Source organism: Pan troglodytes, chromosome 12 (genome assembly GCF_028858775.2).
Source record: "Pan troglodytes isolate AG18354 chromosome 12, NHGRI_mPanTro3-v2.0_pri, whole genome shotgun sequence".
Lineage (NCBI taxonomy): Eukaryota > Metazoa > Chordata > Mammalia > Primates > Hominidae > Pan > Pan troglodytes.
This window is the reverse complement of record NC_072410.2, coordinates 78,730,970-78,752,242: the sequence shown is the minus strand read 5'-3', so window position 1 is coordinate 78,752,242 and position 21,273 is coordinate 78,730,970. Positions and strand designations below refer to the sequence as shown.

General features: G+C 40.9%; 1 protein-coding gene across 3 annotated transcripts in view; it reads right to left on the bottom strand.

Moving 5' to 3' along the window:
* LRPPRC (leucine rich pentatricopeptide repeat containing) overlaps window positions 1-18,878 on the bottom strand; it is a 108,132-nt gene extending 89,254 nt beyond the window's left edge. For 2 of the 3 annotated variants that reach the window (XR_010149549.1, XR_010149550.1), the window contains exons 1-3: window positions 18,445-18,670; window positions 4,791-4,987; window positions 2,387-2,509 (exon numbers count right to left, since the gene is read on the bottom strand). Coding sequence is in view for 1 of the 3 variants with exons in the window: in XM_001143797.7 (XP_001143797.4) it covers window positions 2,387-2,509; window positions 4,791-4,987; window positions 18,445-18,593 (469 nt within the window). In the remaining 2 variants the exon portion in view is untranslated. Of the gene's footprint in view, window positions 1-2,386; window positions 2,510-4,790; window positions 4,988-18,444 lie in introns of all 3 variants that reach the window. The other variant, XM_001143797.7, reaches the window with a different exon arrangement.
* Window positions 18,879-21,273: the final 2,395 nt, after the last annotated feature.

Here is a 21,273-nt window from a genome sequence, read left to right as displayed (position 1 = left end):
GCAAGCTAAGCATGTAAGACAGTAATTACTGAGTTACTGTATAGTTACAAGTAACTGCCTACTCAGATATTAAAAGGCCTCTTACTTATGAAGCACAAAATTATCTTCCTGTTAGAAAACGCTGACAATATCCCTATACTTAAAAGTGACTGTAAGATTTTTCTATATAAAGCAGTCCTCACATTACAGACACACTGTGAAGAATGGATTGTAACTTCAGTTCTTTCACACAGTAGGACTGTGCTGGCAATTCTGTCACTCAAAGCCTTCATTTTAAGGATGCATTCCATTTTCAGCTGATGAACATGATCTATGGTATGCTCTTGTTAATTATCTGTATTCTAATGACCTTTGTTTTCTTTGTATCCCTACTGTTTAGGGCCACATCAAATAAGGTTACCACACAGCCTTACTCTACTCAGTCATGACATCATGGTCTTTATATCAATTTTGTGGTAACATGTCTCACTACATTTTCATGCATTAAATTTCACATCTTTATTCAACTGCCTGTGACCATACAGGCCTATGGTTAGTATCTGGGGGTCAGATTATGTGATTTTAGGCAGCAGAGACCTGTTCCATTAAATTAATACACATTTTTATCTTAACAGATAAGTTTCTTTCATACTATGTTTCAGGCACTATGCTAAGTGTTCCACATATAGTGGCTCACTCAAACTTCACAACAACTTTGAGACACTATTATCACCCCCATCTTACAGATAGCTCAGATCTGTCAACAGCTCATTCTGTAATTTTGGACAAGTTACTTAAGCTAAAAGATCTCTTGTATCTTTATAAATCTGTAAACAAGAGTCAAACTGGCAAACTACAAGGTTTCTGGCAATATTAATTCAACAAGTATGTATCAAATGCCATTATACACAAAGCATCATGCTACTGGCAAACAGGAAAATAAAGAAGCCATGGATTCCATCCTCATAAAGCAGACACTTATACAGGAGAGACCTATCTGTAAAGAATTTTAATATGATAACACATTGTTAATCTTTATATGGAGGAATTAATGTTATTACTGCTGTGTAATGCTTTTTTCTATTTTAGAATGTAACCTTTTCTGCATATATTGCTCCCAGTTCAATGACTTACTGACATACAGAAATTTCTAATTTTTAGAGATTCAATATTTTAGCTTTACTTTTCTGCTCCTTTTATACTTATAAAATCCTTTTCCATTCTGAAAGTCAACATTTATCTATATAGTTTTTAACTTAAAAAAAAATCAACTTATTAAAATGTATTCTAGATGTATTCAAAACTGTGAAGGAAGAATCTGTCTTTATCCTATAGTTTTTTTCACATAGGTCCTACTCACTTTTTGAAGGATAGTCCTAAATATTTTATTTATTTGTAGCTATACTTTCTTGGATTCTTTTCTCTATTTTCTTTTATAACTAGAAGAGGTATGGATTCTTAAACATTTAGTGAGTCCAGCTAATTACTGTGAGCTGATTTTCTGGGATTTTGCAGATTAAACAATCACATCATCTAAAAATAATAACTTCTTGTATTGTTTCACATCTTATTTCATTGCATTATACATGATTGTTGTCGGTTTTAGATTTTTAACACATTAAAGAAGCATCTTTCTATACTTTAAGATTTTTTTAAATCAGGAATGAACATTAAATTGTATTAAACCATCTTTCTTCAAATTATTTTTTGAATATGTACTATGTTACATGACATAAAACTGAAAAGGTATAAAAAGGTAGAGTAAAACCTGTATCCAATGTTCATCATCCTTCTAGAAATATTTTAATATTGTATACACATGCACGTGTAAAAACACTTTTCTTCAAAATGGTATCATTCTATACATACTGGTCTACACCTTAATTTTTATTTATACTCTGGAGAACACCCCCATTGGCATATAAAGAGCTTCTTCATTTCTTAAAACAGTTACGCAGTAATCTATTTTACGGGTACTCCACAATTTATTTACCTAATCCCCTAGAGAAGAATATTTGAATTGGTTCCAATTTCTTACTATTACAAACAAGCTACAATGAAGAATATCCTTTTGCATATGTGAGTATATCTGTACCTAAATTCGAACAAATGGAACTGCTTGGTCAAATGGTATGTGCATTTATAACTTTGACAGACAAACCGGCTATTTTCTTCTTTTTCTTTTTTAACTTACCGTACTTGTAAGTAATACTTGTTATGAAAAATTATTTATTGTTAATGCCCCTAGATGTCACTATACCTCACCAAATAAATATTATCAAAAAATTACGAATCAAGTAGCCCTTCCATAAAACTGAATTACAGCATTTATGTAAACAAACACTTTTTTGCAAAAAGAAAAAACATCTACACCTTTTATACACATCATATATTTAAACAATCATACCTAATTTCTGAAGTGTGTCCCATATCCTATGAGCAAATTCTGTTCTCTCTTCAACCTTTAGTTCAGGCAAGAGAGAACCACAACTACGTAGTAGAAGCAAGGCATGACTACCACCTAGGCCACCTGTGGAAAAAACGTTAATGGATAACATTTAACATAGCAGCAATATCACATAGATAAATATCAAAATTTAAACAGAAATCTATAAGCATTCAAAAATCTTCTGGCTCAAACTGAGAGTAACCATAAATTAGAAAAATCCTATCCTAATGTACAGTGTTACTAAGTTACAAGTCAAACTTTTAATATTCGTCTGCTTTCTTAAGAAATTTAAGGTTATAAAATCTATGTAATCTGCAAAACTCTATCAAATACAAAAATACAAAGAACCTAATTTATAGGCAGTGCTTGCTACAATTCAAAGGCTAAACTTCTCAGTATCTTATGAAAATAGTATAAAGGGCCAGGCACGAATCCCAGTACTTTGGGAGGTTGAGGCAGGCAGATCACCTGAGGTCGGGAGTTTGAGACAACCCTGACCAACATGGAGAAACCCTGTCTCTACTAAAAATATAAAATTAGCTGGGCAAGATGGCGCATGCCTGTAATTCTAGCTACTCGGGAGGCTGAGGCAGAAGAACTGCTTGAACCCAGGAGGTGGAGGCTGCGGTGAGCCGACATTGCACCATTGCACTCCAGCCTAGACAACAAGATCAAGACTCTGTTTCAAAAAAAAAGAAAGAAAGAGAGAGAGACAGAGAAAGAATACTGTAAAGCAGTGTAATTAACATCTATGAATAGAAAAGTTAGGTTCATAATCAGCTACAATATAAGCTTCCCTCTCCCTATATCTGTAAGCTTTATCTACATATCCCTGAAAGCTGACTTAAAAACAAAGCAAAAATAAACCACTTAGTATGATTCCATTTATATGAAATATCTAGAGTAGGGCAAACCTACAGGGACAGAAAATACGCTAGTTGTTGCCTAGGGCTGAAAGGGATGAGGAGTTGGGGAATTTCTTTTTGGGGTGATGAAAATGTTCCAAAATTGATTGTAGTGATGGTTGAATAAATAAGTCAGATAGAGAATGTGACACAGGTCTTTAAATGTACATAACTATAGTAATAATTGATACTTCTTTGGTATCTCTCACCATCAGATTTTATATCTACACTTCTGAGTGTGTCTGAAACCCATGAATAGGCTTTAGGAAGCTACTGAATCCTCTTAAACTGCATACAAAATTATGCATATGTTTGCATGAGGCTTTTGGGGGTCGGGGGCAGGGAGTGAAGGACCTATAGCTTGCATCAGGCATTAGTGACTCAAACAGATTTTTAGTAGCTAATTGAAAATGAAAGGAAAATAATGGAAATCTGTCTTATATGATCATCTTACAGAAACCTGACACTCTACAACGGAAGGTAAGAAAAACTAGTTATCTTCCAAGAAACTTACTACTAAAAGTGACTCCTTAAACTAGGAAAAGCAAAAAGACAATTTTTATTTTCTGATATCGAATAAACATCTAGACCAGGCATGGTGGCCCACGTCTGTAATCCCAGCACTTTGGGAGGCCAAGGCGGGTGGATCACGAGGTCAGGAGTTCGAGACCAGCCTGGCCAACATGGTGAAACCCCGTCCCTACTAAAAATACAAAAATTAGCTGGGCAGTGGCATGCATCGGTAGTCCCAGCTACTTGGGAGGCTGAGGCAGGAGAGTTGCTTGAACCCGGGAGGCAGAGGTTGCAGTGAGCCGAGATCGTACCACTGTACTCCAGCCTGCTGGGCGACAGAGCGATACTCCATCTCAAAAAAAAGAAAAAAAAAAAAAAATCTAAAAATGTTTTAGTTACTCCAAACTTTGCCCAGATGAGTTGACAAGATAGAAATCACAATCATAACATAAATGACAATCAACAGAATATAACAAAGAAAATGAAAGTATCAAATAATCTACTGTGTAATGAGCTTACCCTCAAGTATTTATTTAGGTTGATGCAAAAGTAATTGCAGCCATTACGTTTAATGGCAAAAACTGCAATTACTTTTGCACCAACCTAAATTTAAGACTTTTTTTTTGTTTTAAAGACAGATGTCTCTCTCTGTCGCCCAGGCTGGAGTGCAGTTGTGCGATCTTAGCTCACTACAACCTCTGCCTCCTGGGTTCAAGTGATTCTCATGCCTCAGCCTCCCAAGTAGCTGGGACTACAGGCACGCGCCACCATGCCTGGCTAATTTTTGTATTTTTAGTAGAAATGGGGTTTTGCCATGTTGGCCAGGCTGGTCTCGAACACTTGGCCTCAAGCGATCTACCTGCCTCCCAAAGTGCTGGGATTACAGGCCTGAGCCACTGTGCCCAGCCAAAAGTCAACTTTATGAACAGGAAATTTTGAAATACCTGAGCGGCAGGTATCATTAAAAACTTTTTGTAGAAGCTTCTTTGGAATGCGGCCAGTTCTTCGAACAGAAAGATCTAGTCTCATTAGAGCCCAATCAAATTGATTGGAAATCTTCCTAGAAGAAAAAGTGGACTCCTCTTGAATATCTTTTTCTTTGGCAGCAATGGCATACAGCCTGGCTGGGCTCAGTAGTCCTCTAAAAAATGAAACATAATTAATAATAATCAGTTGCTATCTATTTAGGTCATTTTTTGAACAAAACTTATACAAATTTTAAAATTAGTTATTAAACACCTAAAATCACAGTACAATACCAAAAATAGAGGTATGAACTAATGGGAAAGAAAGTTTTAGCTTTTGCTTTAGATAAAATCTTATACACACATACATAAATTATATGCACAGTAAATCTCCTGAATAATTGACAGCATCTTGATAACTTTGAACATGGAATCATTTCAAAATCAGATGGAAATACAGTGTGTTTTAAGTGTTTTCTAAATCTCTCCTTAACCAAAACAAGGTAATGACAGAAGATGAAGCAGTTTATGCTGCAAAGCTCTTCTCATCTCTGTAAATAAGACAAGAGATCTAAAATATATCCAAAATTTTTATAACTACCTTTAAGTTTTCTAGGTATAAGCTTACTATGAATTTAAAAGAAGACCAATGTCCAGGCTAAAACGATGCAGGGTTTTTTTTTTTTTTTTTAAGGATCATTTAGGCCCAAATAATTTCTAATCCGTCTAAATAAAGTTGAAACACTTTAGAGTGATAAGGCTCTTAATTCTTATCTGCTGTGCAACTGTCAAAATGTTAGCTGTATTCTTTCCTAATTATTTAAAACAACTGCCACCAAAAATAAATAAAGTGTTAAACATCATTAATTTTAAGGAAGCCAGAATAGAAAGAAAAATGATTACAAATTAGGTATGGTCAGAATAGTACATTATGTGTTTACAAAGAGCAAGCAATCTTTAAACCATTCACTATTTTAGTAATGGAGTCTAATATGCAAGTCGAATGCTCTCTAACATGAAATCTGAGGGCTTCTAGGCTGTAGCTTTTTTTAAAATAAACACAATTTTTTACAGAGACTAGGAAAAAAAAACACCACAATTTTTAGAATATTTTTAGGTTTATAGAAAAATCGTGCATTAAGTAGAGTTCCCATATACTTTCTTCTCTAGGCTATTCTAGGTAAAAATATAAGCTGTACCTGATTTAAAAATATCAGATAAAAAATAATTCTTATGTGTGAAGGAAACCTGTTATCAATCTGAGTTGAATTTAAAAATGCTTTCTCTGCATTTAAACATCACTTTTAACAAATGATTTCTAATTATCAGTGGTTTACACATTTATTGCAAATATCTTAGTTACAGCAGCCACTAAATATATTATACACTATATAACAAGTATAATATAATCACATTTTTCAGACGTATACATTTTCATCACAATGGTGACTTTAAAAATAAAACTTACATTTCTATCCTATGTTATTAATCTGAAAAAACCAGTCACAAATTGAATGATCAAGTACGTGATGTTTTACTAAAGGAAACTATACTAGAGGTTTCACCTCAAGTTTATATAAAACGAGGCTGTAATTGATAATAGACTAGAAATTCTACCACTGTGATCTGGGAGAAATCATGACTCTAACCATTAGTGATTCCACCATCTAGGTATAAAATAATGGAAAAAATCAAGATACTGACTTAATAAGACAATGTTTTATTTTTGTAAGACCAATAATCAGCACATTGTAGATGGCTAATTGACTCGAGTTTGTTAAACGAGCTGAATTAAGCTACAAACCACAGAAGATATACCCTTAAAATAATATTTATCCCTTACTTCCAAAAGGCATTTATCTAGTTGCTCTATCAGTTGTTACTAAACTATCCCCTTCTTAATGTCCCGCAAGCACAAAGTGACATTATTTTTAAACTATCCAGGACAACATGTCAAGTTTGGAGGAGTATGCAATAATATTAGTCAACAACAAAAGCTGATTAATACAGAAATTTCAAAATTGTGAAGTCTATTTGCCAAAGTTTTTTACACAACGCAAATCTGATAAACTGTTAAAGAGCAAAAATAAAACTTCCGCTACAGGATATTTTTTAAATGTAAGAGAAGACCAACTCAAATTTCAGGCAGAAAACATGTTTATAAACTAGCACATTGTTCTGAATATTCTAGGCAAATTTTTCTCATATACATGTCTTTACTGCAGCCGAGTCTCCTTCTCATAAGTGTGCTTGGATTTAATTAAGTAGAAACATGAATCTATTATAAAATAAATTGGGATAGAGGAAGGATTACATATTTAACCAAAGAAGTCTTCACTCTTCAGTTATATGGTCCAGAACTTATTTTTAAATTCACTCTAATACATTCTGGAAACAAGAGTTTCACAGCCTGGAGTAATGGGTATGTCGTCATAGAAAAGAAAGAACAGAACAAGTCCAGGGGTGACGGTGGGGCCCCACAAGAAGATCACACCCACCAGGCTTGCACAAGCTGGAGCTCACTGCCTCCAAATGCTAAGGACCAAAATTGATATAACCACATAAGGGGAAATTATTGTATCATCTCATCCAAGTATCATACTGGCTCCTTTACACTTCCTAGTTAAATGTCTCAGGTTCCTTCCAGACTCCAGCTCCTACCACTAATACTCAAATTACCCATAAATGTTTTCTTGTAAAATCTACCATTTAAAGTTATTATCTCTCAGTTTTTTAAAAAAAATTAAGGTGGGTTTTTTTTTAACTCTTCAACAGAAAACGATCTTATAGTTGAATGTCCATTAAAAAAAAAAAAAAGATATAAGGGATCAGATTATCCTACTAAGCAGGCTTCCATGGGACCCTCCCCACTACTTTTAAGACTGTATCATTTTTTTTTAAAGTAAACACAATTTTTTCATAAGCAGAGACTGACTAGAAAAAAATCCACAATTTTTTAGTGTTTTTAGGTTTATAGAAAAATTGTACTGAAAGAACAGTTCCCACTTTCTTCTCCCTCCCATTTCCCCTAGTAACATTTTGCTGTAGTGTAGTATATTTGTTACAAATGATGAACCAATGCTGATACATTATCCATCAACCAAGGTCCATAATTTACATTAGAGTTCACTGTGTGTATACATGTTTTGACAAACATATGACATGTATCCACCTTTATAGTATCATACAAAATAATTTCACCACCTTAAAAATGCCCCGTGCTCTATCTACTCATTCCTTCCACCCTCCTTCCGAACCCCTGGTAACCACTGATTTTTACCTGTCTCTAGTTTTGCCTTTACTAGAATGTCATATAGTTGCATCATACAGCATGCTGCCTTTTCAGATTGGCTTCTTTCACCTAGCAATACACATTTACGGTTCCTCCATGTCTTTTCACAGCATGACGGCGCACTTCTTTTCATTGTTGAATAATGTTCTTTTGTAGATATACATGATTTGTTTACCCATTTGCCTACTGAAGGACATCCAGGTTGCTTCCAATTTTTGACAATTATGAATAAAGCTGCTATAAGCATTTGTGTGAAGGTTTTGGTATGGACATGCATTTTGAACTCATTTGGGTAAATACCTAATGGTAAATCTATGTTTAGCTTTGTAAGAAAACTATCAAACTATCTTCCAAAATAGCTATACCATTTTGCTTTCCTACTAGCAATAAATGAGACTTCCTGTTGTCCTACATGCTTGCCAGTATTGGGGGTTTTCGACGTTTTGCTGGATTGTTGCCATTCCGATAGTGGTATCTCATTGTTGTTTTAATTTATATTTCTCTAATGACATAAGCTGTTGAACATCTTTTTGCATGCTTATTTGCCATCTATATGTCTTTTCTGGTGAAGTATTTTCTGCCCATTTTGATTTATTTTGAGATGGAGTCTTGCTCTGTCACCCAGACTGGAGTACAATGGCGCGACCTCAGGTCACTGCAACCTCTGCCCCAGGATTCAAGCGATTCTCATGCGTCAGCCTCCTGAGTAGCTGGGATTACAGGCACACACCACCATGCCCGACTAATTTTTATATTTTTAGTAGAGACGGAGTTTTACCATGTTGGCCAGGCTGGTCTCAAACTCCTGACCTCAAGCGATCCGCCCACCTTGGCCTCCCAAAGTGCTAGGATTACAGGCATGAGCCACCATGCCCAGGCCATACACGTTCTTAAAACTCTTCTCTCCACTTTTTTTCTTCTTCACTGATATTATGAATCAGTTTAGTGTCACTTTAGAGCTATCAAGAGTTTAAAGGGAGATACAGGTAGAAGACAGAAGAGGCATTATTAATAGCTAATGTTTATCAGGTGTTTAATTTGTGCTGGGTATGAGAAAATTATAACTTACAAATGAAAAAACTGAAGCAACTTGCCCAAAGTCATCACAGTTAAGGCTAATGATAGGGCCAGGGTTAGCACTCAGACGGTCTCATTCTGAAACGAACTCAACGTGGCAAAAGGGCATTGAAGAAACTAATCTGGCTGCAATTGGGTGTTCACACTGGAAAGTGGTAAAAAATTAAACCTAGACAGTGAGAGTGAGACTAGACAGTGCAAAGTCTCCAATGGCAGATAAATAAGGGATTTGGATTTTATGACACACTTGTAAAGTACAAAACTAGTTTTCATAGAGCCGCTCTCTCAACTTATTTTGTTGCACTGTAATGTAGAAAATGGGGAACTCAAATTTATCTCCTACGTTTTCACCAATCCCTAATTTAACTTTTCCACTTGAATTTTCTTTAGCCTGTTGATACGCTGGATCACGTGGATTGATTTTCAAATGCTGAACCAGCCTTGCACAGTTGGAATAAATCCCACTTGATCACGGTAAATCATTCTTTTTACATACTGCTGGAGCCTCCCGAGTTTTAAATGTATCCAAAATGCAAAAAGATAATGCCTTTTAAAAATGTTTGGTAATGAGCCGGACGCGGTGGCTCATGCCTGTAATCCCAGCACTTAGGGGAGGCCGAGGCGGGCAGATCACGAGGTCAGGAGATTGAGACCATCCTGGCTAACACGGGGAAACCCCGTCTCTACTAAGAATACAAAAAATTAGCCAGGGGCCGTGGCGGGCGCCTATAGTCCCAGCTACTCAGGAAGCTGAGGCAGGAGAATGGCGTTAACCCAGGAGGCGGAGCTTGCAGTGAGCCGAGATAGCGTCACTGCACTCCAGGCCGGGCGACAGAGCGAGACTCCTCAAAAAAAAAAAAAAAAAAAAAAAAAGGTTGGTATTGCCTTCAAATTTCTCCACTGCAACCAACTATTCCACTAATACCCTGTTCCCACAAACTCAAACTCAAAATCTTAGACTAATTATTTTATTGGGCAAAGTCTCTCAGCCTTTACATCCCATCTAGTGAGTGCTTAGATGTCTGAGGCTCTTGATGAACTCGTGGATTTCTGCAACAAATCTTTAGTTTCTCAGGCTTCAGCCTCTCTTCATACAACTGCCAGATCAACCATCCTCAAAACCATCTTTTTTCAAAAATACTATCATTGTTCTTTACTTATCACATCAATTCTGTTCTTCCATTTATTAATTCAAAAAATATTTACTGAGTGCTTTCTATGTATAAGGCACTGGCTAGAATATTCTTATCTAGTAATAAATCTAATAAATTAGACCTTTAAAAATATTAATTATGGTAAATGTAATTAAGAAAAGAAACAAGGGGCCAGGCACGGTAGCTCAAGCCTGTAATCCTAGCACTTTTGGAGGCCGAGGTAGGCAGATCACTTGAAGTCCGTTCGAGACCAGCCCGGCCAACATGTGAAACCCCATCTCTACTAAAAATACAAAAATTAGCCAGGCATGGTGGCAGGTGCCTGTAATCCCAGCAACTCAGAAGGCTGAGGCAGGAGAACTGCTTGAATCCAGGAGGCAGAGGGTGCAAGTGAGCCAAGATCGCCCCACTGCACTCCAGCCTGGGAGACAGAGACTCTGTCTCAAAAAAAAAAAAAAAAAAAAAAAGCTGGACACAGTGGCTCATGTCTGTAATCCCAACACTTTGGGAGGCCAAGGCGGGCGGATCACCTGAGGTCGGGAGTTCGAGACCAGCCTAACCAACATGAAGAAACCCCATCTCTACTAAAAATACAAACTTAGCCAGGCATGGTGGCGCATGCCTATAATCCCAGCTAGTTGGGAGGCTGAGGCAGGAGAATCGCTTGAACCTGGGAGGCAGAGGTTGCAGTGAGCCGAGATCACGCCAGTGCACTCCAATCTGGGCAGTAAGAGCGAAACTCCGTCTAACAAGAAAGAAAAGAGACGCCACTGCTCAATAAATAATAGCTGTCTTATTATAGAAGGTGCTCAATAAATGCCTCTGAGTTTTTGTTTGTTTGTTTTTTGAGATGGAGTCTCGCTCTGTCACCTCCGGAGTAGCTGGGACTACAGGCACCCGCCACCACGCCCAGCTAATTTTTTTGTTATTTTTTTCAGTAGAAACGGCATTTCACCATGTTAGCCAGGATGGTCTCGATCTCCTGACCTCGTGATCCGCCCGCCTCAGCCTCCCAAAGTGTTGGGATTACAGGCATGAGCCACCACGCCTGGCCAAATGCCTCTGAGTTTTTACAATATCTTTCCTTTATCTTTTTTTTGAGACAGGGTCTCATTCTGTTGTCCAGGCTGGAGTGCAGTGGTGCAATTATGGCTCACTGCAGCTTTGAACTCCTGGCCTCAAGCAATCCTCCCACCTCAGCCTCAGCTCCCAAGTAGCTAGGACTACAGGTGCATGCCACCACAGCTGGCTAATTTCTTTTTTTCTAGAGACAGGAGTCTCACTATGTTGCCCAGGCTGGTCTTGAACTCCTGGCTTCAAGTGATCTTCCTGCCTCAGACTCTCAAAGTGCGGAGATTACTGGGCCTGGCCTAAAAAATCTTTTATAAAACTAAGTCACAATGAACTTTCTCCCTCTAAGAACTGAATTCTCCAAAAACTTTTGACAAATTTAGCTGCCCCAGTTTTATGCTTTATGGTAAATCACAGAATTTTAGACTAAAAAAGCTACTAGCCACCCTTCTACACTTTATAACAACCTTCTGGCCTGAAATACCAATCCACTCCTTTCCACCTATCGAGATTTCCCTTCCATCTCCCATGATCCTCCAGTCAAAAGGGATGTCTCCTGTGTCTCACCTATGGAGGAAGTAATGCAAAGTCAGTTAACCAGATTGGCACCGATAATGTGACATGGACACTCTTCAGAATCTATGAAGATCCCTTCCAGATACATTCTGAGATCTTCTATGTTTACTTACCTGTGAAAGTCTTTAAATCCCAAGTTTATATCATATATTGCCTTTTAAAAAATGTTTTTGTCCATAAGTAATCCCTTCACCATCTAAAACACAACAGTCTGGACCTCATTCTGCACCCAATGGAAACTACCATGGCACTTAACTGTAAACAGGAAAATGACAAGATCAAATGTGTAACATATGTAAAACGCTTGTAACATATGTTGCAACATATGTAAAACATTTCAAAAACGGGAATCACGGTATCTGGAGTTGAATCTCAACTTGAGGTCTTGAATAAATTATACTTCTAACCCTGTTTCCTAATTTGTAATAACCCACGGAAGTTGAAATGTTTGTATGATGTTATGTTTACAAACACACTTTGAAAATAATAAACATCAGGCCAGGTGCAGTGGCTCATGCCTTTAATCCCAGCACTTTGGGAGGCTGAGGTGGTGGATCACCTGAGGTCAGGATTTCGAGACCAGCCTGGCCAACATGGCAATGGCAAAACCCCATCTCTACTAAAAATACAAAAATTAGCCGGGCATGGTGGCGTGCGCCTGTCGTCCCAGCTACTTGGGAGGCTGAGGTGGGAGAATCGCTTGAACCTGGGAGGCAGAGGTTGCAGTGAGCCGAGATGGCCCCGTTACACTCCAGCCTGGGTGGCAGAGCGAGACTCCATCTCAAAAAAAAAAAGAAAGTAATCAACATCTATTCTAAAGGTACCATTGTTTACCCTAATCCCCAAATCTACTTTTCTTAATTCTGCTAACACTCTCACCAATCTTCTGTTCTCTTTCTCTCAAAAAACGGATCTTTTCGTCAGTTCTGTACTACCTCGTTGAAGGCCTATTACTGCTAATTTGCAATACCAGTGTTGTTCCATCCCCACGTTCCTATAATCTACATAAACTTTGTCAAAATCTGTACTTAAAATCCTCCAACGGCTTCCAATCATCAACTAACCTACCTTCTAAGCAATCTTGGTAGCCTCAAGAAATCAACTTCCACCACATCCCACACAGCTACACGGGATAAACGGCCTCCAAGTCTCTTCATGCTCTTCTCTATTTTTGGAACATTCTGAATATCCACTACCATGTGTCCTCTAAAACTCAATGTCCCCCTGCCATGAAACAAATGGCACTGCTCCTCTCTCTGCAATACCACAATATTATATTCTTCTCTTATGGACAGCACGTCTAATAGTTGTACATGTGCCTGTCTAGCCCTGTCATTGATAAATCTATACTCACAGAGCAGAGGCCGAACGTTACAGATTTCACAACCCCAAAGGACCCATCAGGTTCTTTTTTTTTTTTTTTTTTTTTTTTTTAATTGAGATGGAGTCTCGCTTCGTAGCCCAGGCTGGAGTGCAATGGCGTGATCTCGGCTCACTGCAACCTCCACCTCCCGGGTTCAAGCAATTCTCCTGCCTCAGCCTCCCAAGTAGCTGGGATTACAGGCATGGGCCACCACGCCTGGCTAACTTATGTATAGATACTTTTATTTTTTTTTTTTTTGAGATGGGGTCTCACTCTGTCACTGAGGCTGGAGTGCAGTGGCCTGATCTCTGCTCACTACAAGCTCCGCCTCCCAGGTTCATGCCATTCTCCCGCCTCAGCCTCCCGAGTAGCTGGGACTACAGGCGCCCGCCACCATTGCTAATTTTGTTTTTGTATTTTTAGTAAGAGACAGAATTTCACCATGTTGGCCAAGCTGGTCTCAAACTCCTGACCTCAAGTGATCTGCCCGCCTCGGCCTCCCAAAGTGCTGGGATTACGGGTGTGAACAACAGTACCCAGCCGGACCCATCAGATTCTTAATATTTGCAGATTTTTCTAAAATGAGAGTTTTCTAAAAGTTTTCTTCCAACTTTAGAAATAAAAATCACACCATCCCATCAAAGAACAATATGTAATTTTCACCTTTAGGCCAATCATTAGTCTAGATCTACTTCCAAACAGATTTAGCTCAAAGCTTATCTTTCCTCTGAAGTATACAAGTATTATGCTAAAAACCATCACACAAAGAATACACACACAAAGCAGCTCTGATCCAGAAATGCAAGGAAAATGTATGTGACAAAGCAAGAGTATTTATCTCCTCACAGAGAACAGAGTAAGAGCTGGTTTTCAAGAAAGCATCTATTTGAAAAATAGATGTACTGAAATGGGAAAATGAAGAGCAAGACCACATATTACAAAGGAAAAGGATATACTTCTTGGTGCTACAATTTTGAAAACAGATTACTAATGTCTAATAATTTCACTCACTAATACTCATTTGTCCTCAAATAGGACATTCCTGGAAATCAAGCTCAGGGTGAATTTGTGTAGACACACTGCACTGCATGGGTGGGTTAAGCATCCCTTCAATCTCCTCCAGTTTACCATATTCCTTCTTCAATGTCTTAAGATTTTCATTGATTCACTCAACAAACATTTGACACCTACTATATGCCACAAAGTTAAACACCAGGGAAAGCAAAAGGAGTAAGACACAGTATCTGCCTTCAAGCAACTTACAGCCAGCTCCAGAGTGTTGGTGAGTGCACATGTCATAGTGTTAATGGGTGCTTTAGTGATACACGGTCTAAGAGGAGGCACAAGAAAGGAGCCAGTCAAATGGGAGAGGCAGTCAAGTTAAGGTTCAACAGAGATGGGGGACACCTGACTAAGGGGGAAGGGGAGACACATTCCAAGAGTCAACATTACACTCAAAGGCAAGGAAATATACAACATGGCCCATCAAAGCCTTACAGATCCACAGACAAGCACTAGACCTACAAAATCAGAATCTGCAGTTTAACGAGAGCCCCAGGCAATCATGCTCACTAGAGTTTGAGAAGCCCTGCTGTAGAGCACTTCAAAGCAGTAGTCTGGTATGGCTAGAACGCAGGATGCCATGGGAGGGAACTCCGAAGAGATGACGCTCCAGAGGCAACTCCAGCTCATAAAGCACCTGTGCTAAAGAGTCTGGATCTCCTTCTGGACCCAATGGGAGCCACCACAATGCTTAAGTGTAAGCAGGAAAATGACATGATCAAATTACCAGGGAGACTAGGGAATGATGATGGGGTTGGAGGAAAAGGGATGCATTCCAAATGAAGCAGATCTAACAGGGCTTAATCATTTGTGCAATCAATAAATGGGGGGGTGAAGGGAGTGAGAGATGAATGGGAAAACAAATATGCAGATATCCAGGATCTTTCTGGAAGGCAGGTAGAAACAGCAACATTCACGAAAATAGGGAACACAAGAGGAACAGATGTAAGAAGAAGGAGGGGTCCAATTTGAGCTGTGTTGGCTTTGAAGTACCTATAGTTCAAGCAGGTGGATGTGTAGTAGATGGTCCATATCTGGGGAGAAACATCATCAGATAGGTAAGTAATGCCCTGAAAAATGGAAAAGGTCACAAAAGAGAATGAAAATGTTGAGAAAACATAGAAGGACCACGGGTAAAACTACCAAGAACATCAGCATTTAATAGGTGAACAGAAGCAAGAGGAATGAAGCAAATGAGACAAATCCTAAAGAGAAGAGAACCTAGAAAAATGGTGTCATCAATACCAAGAAAAGTGTCTCATGAAGGGGAAAATGGAAGACAGAGTAATATGCCAGGTCAAGGCCCAAAAAGTGGATTTGGTAATTAAAAGAGGTCCTTTCAAAAAGTTAAATAAACATACATCTTACACATACATAAGTCATTAGAAGGATAGCTATCAATGAATGGCTCTCTGGTTGACATAATTAAGGGTGATTTTTAGTTTATTGTTCCCACCACCCAGGTTTTGCAACTGTCCCTCGAGGCACCTTAAGGAATAATTTTTGCAACTGTTCTTCAAGGCACTTTTGAAATAATTTTTCAAAAATACAATAAAAAAATCAATAAGATAATAATGGCCTTTGACAGTGGTGTGACTGCAGTGGGTAGGAAAGTGAATGAAAAGTGATGAAATTAAAGGGACAGAGAAGTACGGACAGGGAAGAGACTGAGAAGCTTCTAGAGTAAATAGAGTTCCAGGAAAGGTTCTGTGTGTCAGGTGGGCAAGATCTGGGCATGCTTACAGGATGTCGGGTAGGAGACTATATACAGTGCTCAGAGTCCAGGAAAAAGAGGGAACAATCACTTCTTTATTGCCTGCTGTCACCTGAACACACAGTGGTGAACAAGACAAAGTCCTGCTCTCATGTAGCTTACCTTCTACTAAAGAAAAAAAAAAAAAAAAACAGAGAAATAAGTAATGATATCAGACAAGTGAGGTGTGCCACGAATAAATCTACAATGGGACCGGCATGTTTTGGATTGAGTGTTGAGGTAAGGCTTCCCTGAAGAGACATTTGAGATCTGAATGATAAGAAAGCAACTTTACAAAGATAAGGGGGAAAGGCCTTTACAGATAATGAAACTGAGGAACAGACAGGTTAGTAAGATGGCTGAGATTATGCAGTAAGTAAACAGAACCCAGGTCTGATGAACACCGAGACCACCCTTTCTACTAAACTATGTTCTCTCTTTATTCAGTTCTCCTCAAATGCAACAGTGAAGATAAAAGAAAATGTGGACCTTCCCCTGGCCTCACAGAAATGCTGAGGATTAGAAAAATAAGAGTAATGGGCACAACTTTCTCAAAAGAAACTCTGAAAGCCAAGAGATGTATATAGTTCTGTGCTCAGAGGCATGATTTCGGAAAGTTAACTGTTCAAGCCCAATAAGAAAATATAGGCAGACTCCAAATTACAAGTAGGCTCCATTCCAAAGATTATAACTAAGTTGTTAAGAAATCATAAATTATTTCCTCCACGTAATTTTATGGCGAGATTAGGTGTTCAGGCTGGTCCATGAAGGTCCGCATAACCGTAGATGTTATGACTCCTGTAGTAACCAACAAAGCACTTACTAGGCATCAGGCCCTATACTAAGTGCTTAATACAGATAATTCTGCAATATTCCTAACACTACTACTACTCCCACCTTATAGCTAAAGAAGCTGAGGCCTGGAGATGTTAAGTAACTTGTCTAATGGCATAATGCAGATAAATTGAGGATAAAATGAAGATAAATCTGGAGTAGGCTGCAGTCTGGGCCCAGCCTACTGCAGATCACTGGCTCTCAGTCCTTACGCGAGCTCTCAAAGTACCTTAATTTACAAGCATCAGTCTTTCAAAATCATTTTTTCTCCAATGCTAAAAGCTCAGCACCTATCTCCCCTTCTCTGGTGGTCAGAATACTATTAATAACCAAATGAACACTTTCACCAACTTTTCTTTTCCCCTCCACTAAAAAAGTCTATACCAAACCTATCTCTGATAAACCTCAAACCATGAGAGCATTTATTCGCCTATCTGACACCCACTGAGAGTTTAACTTTCCTTTGTATCCCCACATTCCAACAGAGTGCCTTGCATGTGCTCATTCATTCAAAGACACTTACAGGAAGGGAGCGGTGGCTCACACCTGTAATCCCAGCACTTTGGGAGGCTGAGGCAGGAGGATCGCTTGAGGTCAGGAGTTCGAGACTAGAGTGGCCAACATGGTGAAACCCAGTCTCTACTAAAAGTACAAAAGTTAGCCTGGCATGGTGGCGCACACCTGTAATCCCAGGTACTCGGGAGGCTGAGGCAGGAGAATCGCTTGAACCCGGGAAGCGGAAGTTGCAGTGAGCTGAGATCGCGCCACTGCACTCCAGCCTGGGCGACTGAGCGAGACTCCGTCTCGAAATAAATAAATAAATAAATAACAAACAAGGACATTTACAAATCCTACCATGACAGTTCCCAACTCGCGCAACACCTTCTTAAATGCTGAAGGAAAACTCCATTCAAGAGAACGCAGGCAAAAGCCCAAAGTGATCATAATCCAGCGTCCAGCTTTAAGTCATCCGTGGCTCACCCAAACTCCCAACCCACTCCTCGCCGCCCCATCCCTCGCAAAAAGCTAAATTTCCAATATGTAAATGCTAGGTGGTTACTGATCACCAACGGTGACCGCACGTGGGAAACCACCCAAGCTGGCCAAGTGTAAGGAAGAGACCACCACCCGACTTCCCAAAGCAGTCTTCAAAGCCCCCCTCATCTTCGTTGACCGTGGGTACCCCGAGGGCAGTAAGGTCCAGGCTGAAGGGGCGGGGGCAGGATTCAAGCCGGAAGCAGGCCATGCCCACAGCCGTGACCTTCTGAAGGCGCTTAACCCTGTCACCCGAAAACCCCTGGTAGGGAGCGTGGTGCGGAGCCCGGGGAGGCTAGGTCCTGGGGCGGGGAGAAGGGTGGCGAGCACAGGCAGGACCCGGTCCCTGCCGGCACCCACGACCCCGGGGGACCCTGGCGCCGCAGCCTGGCTGGAGGAAGGGCCTGGGCACTCACCCGGCCACGGGCCCGGCGCGAGCGGCGGGCAGATAGGAGGCGGCATGCAGCCGGCCCGGGCCGCCAGGGAGGAGGCGCAGGGAGAGCGGGAGGCGCGGGGCCGCCCCGGCACGCAGCAACCAACGCGCGGATCTCAGCAGGGCTGCCATTGCTCGAACGTCCCCGCAGCGGGAAGCACGCTCCGCCAGAAGGACAGGAGGAGCATGTGACCGCAGGGTAGCCTGGCGCGGCAGAGACCAACTGCCGGGCGCGCCAAATGTGGGGGGAGCGAGGGATTGTTTTAGGTTGGAAGATGGAAAACCGCACTTCTCCAAGGACAGAAGACCCAATGTGATATTCACATAAGCGATGTTGCTTGTTTCATTATGGAAGCTTTTCTTTTCCGTCTTCCGTCTCCGATCTGGGCATCATGTTCATTCGCTGCACCCCTGCACTCCTCTGTTGGTAGAGCCGCAAGAGGTCAACTCCTCCCAGGTTGGCGCAGAGGCTTGTGGGAGGCCAACTAGTAAAAATACCGAGAACTCTTCAGGAGAGCCGACTATGCAGATCCCAGGATGTCGGACGGTTTCCCCCGCCCCCGAGTGCAGATGTTGCAGCTAACGTTCAGCGCTGACGCCCTGTCCAATAGGAACGGCCCTTCACTCTCAGAAACGCGGGCCGGAGAAACCGTGGAGGTCTTTTGCACCTTGCCGTTTGCCTCCCAGGTTCAACATGATAGGATGTGGATTATCAGGGCCTGGGAACAGTGTAAAGGAACGCGCGGGTCCCCACCCTAAGCGCGTACGCGGGGCCTCGCTTTAGAAAATAAATGAATTCTACCAAAAATCCTATAGTTTTAAAGCTGGAATTGAACTGACTCTCTTCCCCAACCCTCCACCCCTACCGCGCCTCTCCCTTCAGTAAATGCACATATACATGTGAGAAGTAAAAGAACAATGTAATTAAGAGTCTCCAGCCAAATCTGGGGAGAAAACAGGCAAGTTAAACCCATCGCTGGCGAAGTGGCTCACGCCTGTAATCCCATCACTTTGGAAGGCCGAGGCGGGTGGATCACCTGAGGTCAGGAGTTGGAGACCAGCCTGGCCAACATGGTGAAACCCCATCTCTACTAAAAATACAAAAAATTATCCGGGCTTGGTGGCGGGCGCCTGTAATCTCAGCTACTCGGGAGGCTGAGGCAGGAGAATTGCTTGAACCCGAGAGGTGGAGGTTGCAGTGAGCCAAGATGGCGCCATTGCACTCCAGCCTGGGTGACACAGCGAGACTCTGTCTAAAACAAAACAAAAAAACCACGTCGCTGCCTTCACAGGGCTTACAGACTGGATCGGTTCCCTGTGCACACGTGGGAAGCTGAGAACAGCCTTCCACTCCCTCTCCACCTGCCTGTCCCCTACCTATAACGAGGTAAACGCGCGGGTATTTCCTCTGGAAGCCCTCCCACGGTCATTTCCGAAGTGACTGTTTATCCCACTGGACTCCTTATCAGTTTATCCCACGAACTCCTTGTCTGTTTATCCCACGAACTCCTTATCAGTAGGGACTGTGATCTCTTATTGTAGGCCATACACCTACCCAGTGTCAGACACACAGTAGGTCTCATTAAATATGTGTTAAATTAATGTCTATTTTGAGATGACCTAGCTCACCTCTCCTTTGAGAGATGAGGGAACGAAGACACCTGCTCCAAGCCCCCAAAAGAAACAAGGTGAATTGATTGACTCTGGGTTATATTACTGAGCACTGGGAATACAAGTTATTCACCTATTCAACACGTATTTATTGAATACATATCCAGTGCCATACACTATTTGAAATCCTGGGAATACAGCAGAGAACAAAACAAACCAACCCTAGATTCTAATTAAGCTCTTTAAAGTTTAATTTGGGAAGACAAAAAGAACTGTGATGCAAAATACGCCGGGGTAAAGGGATTGAGGGTGTCATGGGGGGAGTTGCTTTTTTTTTTTTTTTTCTCAAGACAGGGTCTTGCTCTGTCACCCAGGCTGGAGAGCAATGGCACGATCTTGGCTCACTGCAGCCTCGACGTCTGGGCTCAAGCGATCCTCCCACCTCAGCCTCCTGAGTAGCCGGGATTACAGGCCCAAGCCCTGGCTAATTTTTGTATTTTTAGTAGATACGGGTTTTTACCGTGTTGCCCAGGCTGTTCTCAAACTCATGGCCTCAAGCAATCTGCCTGCCTCGTCTCCCAAAGTGCTGGGATTACAGACATGAGCCACCATGCCCGGAGAGTTGATATTTTAAATAGGAAAAACGTTGAACAGAAACCTGAAGGAAGGAAAGGAGGAAGCCAGGAGAATTTTCTGGAAGGAGAAAAAAAAAAAAAGAGTGGTTAAGGCTTAGAGAACAGCAAACACCTAAACCCAGAGGCAATAATAGGTGTAGCCTATTCAGAGAACTTTAAGGAGGAGGACTGTGTGGATGAGAGAAAAGAGCAGGGGGTAGAGAGCAGGGGGTGGGAGTAGAGGAAGGAGCAGGGGGTGGAGAGGGGCCTGGAGGTCAGAGAGGTAGTTGGAGGCCATATCAAGCAGGGTGTTGTAGGTGGCCGTGAAGACTGACTTTTATTTAGACTGAAGACTTTTACTTAGAATGAGATGAGAAACCATTGGATAGTTTGGTGTGTTGCTTTTAAAGAGACGGAGTCTTGCGGTGTTGCCCAGGCTAGAGTGCAGTGTCTATTCACAGGTGCAATTATGACACACTACAGCCTTGAACTCCTGGGCTCAAGCAATCCTCCTACCCTGGCCTCCCAAGGAAGTGGGACTACAGGTGCATGCCACCACACCCATTTGCTTTTTTTTTTTTTTTTTT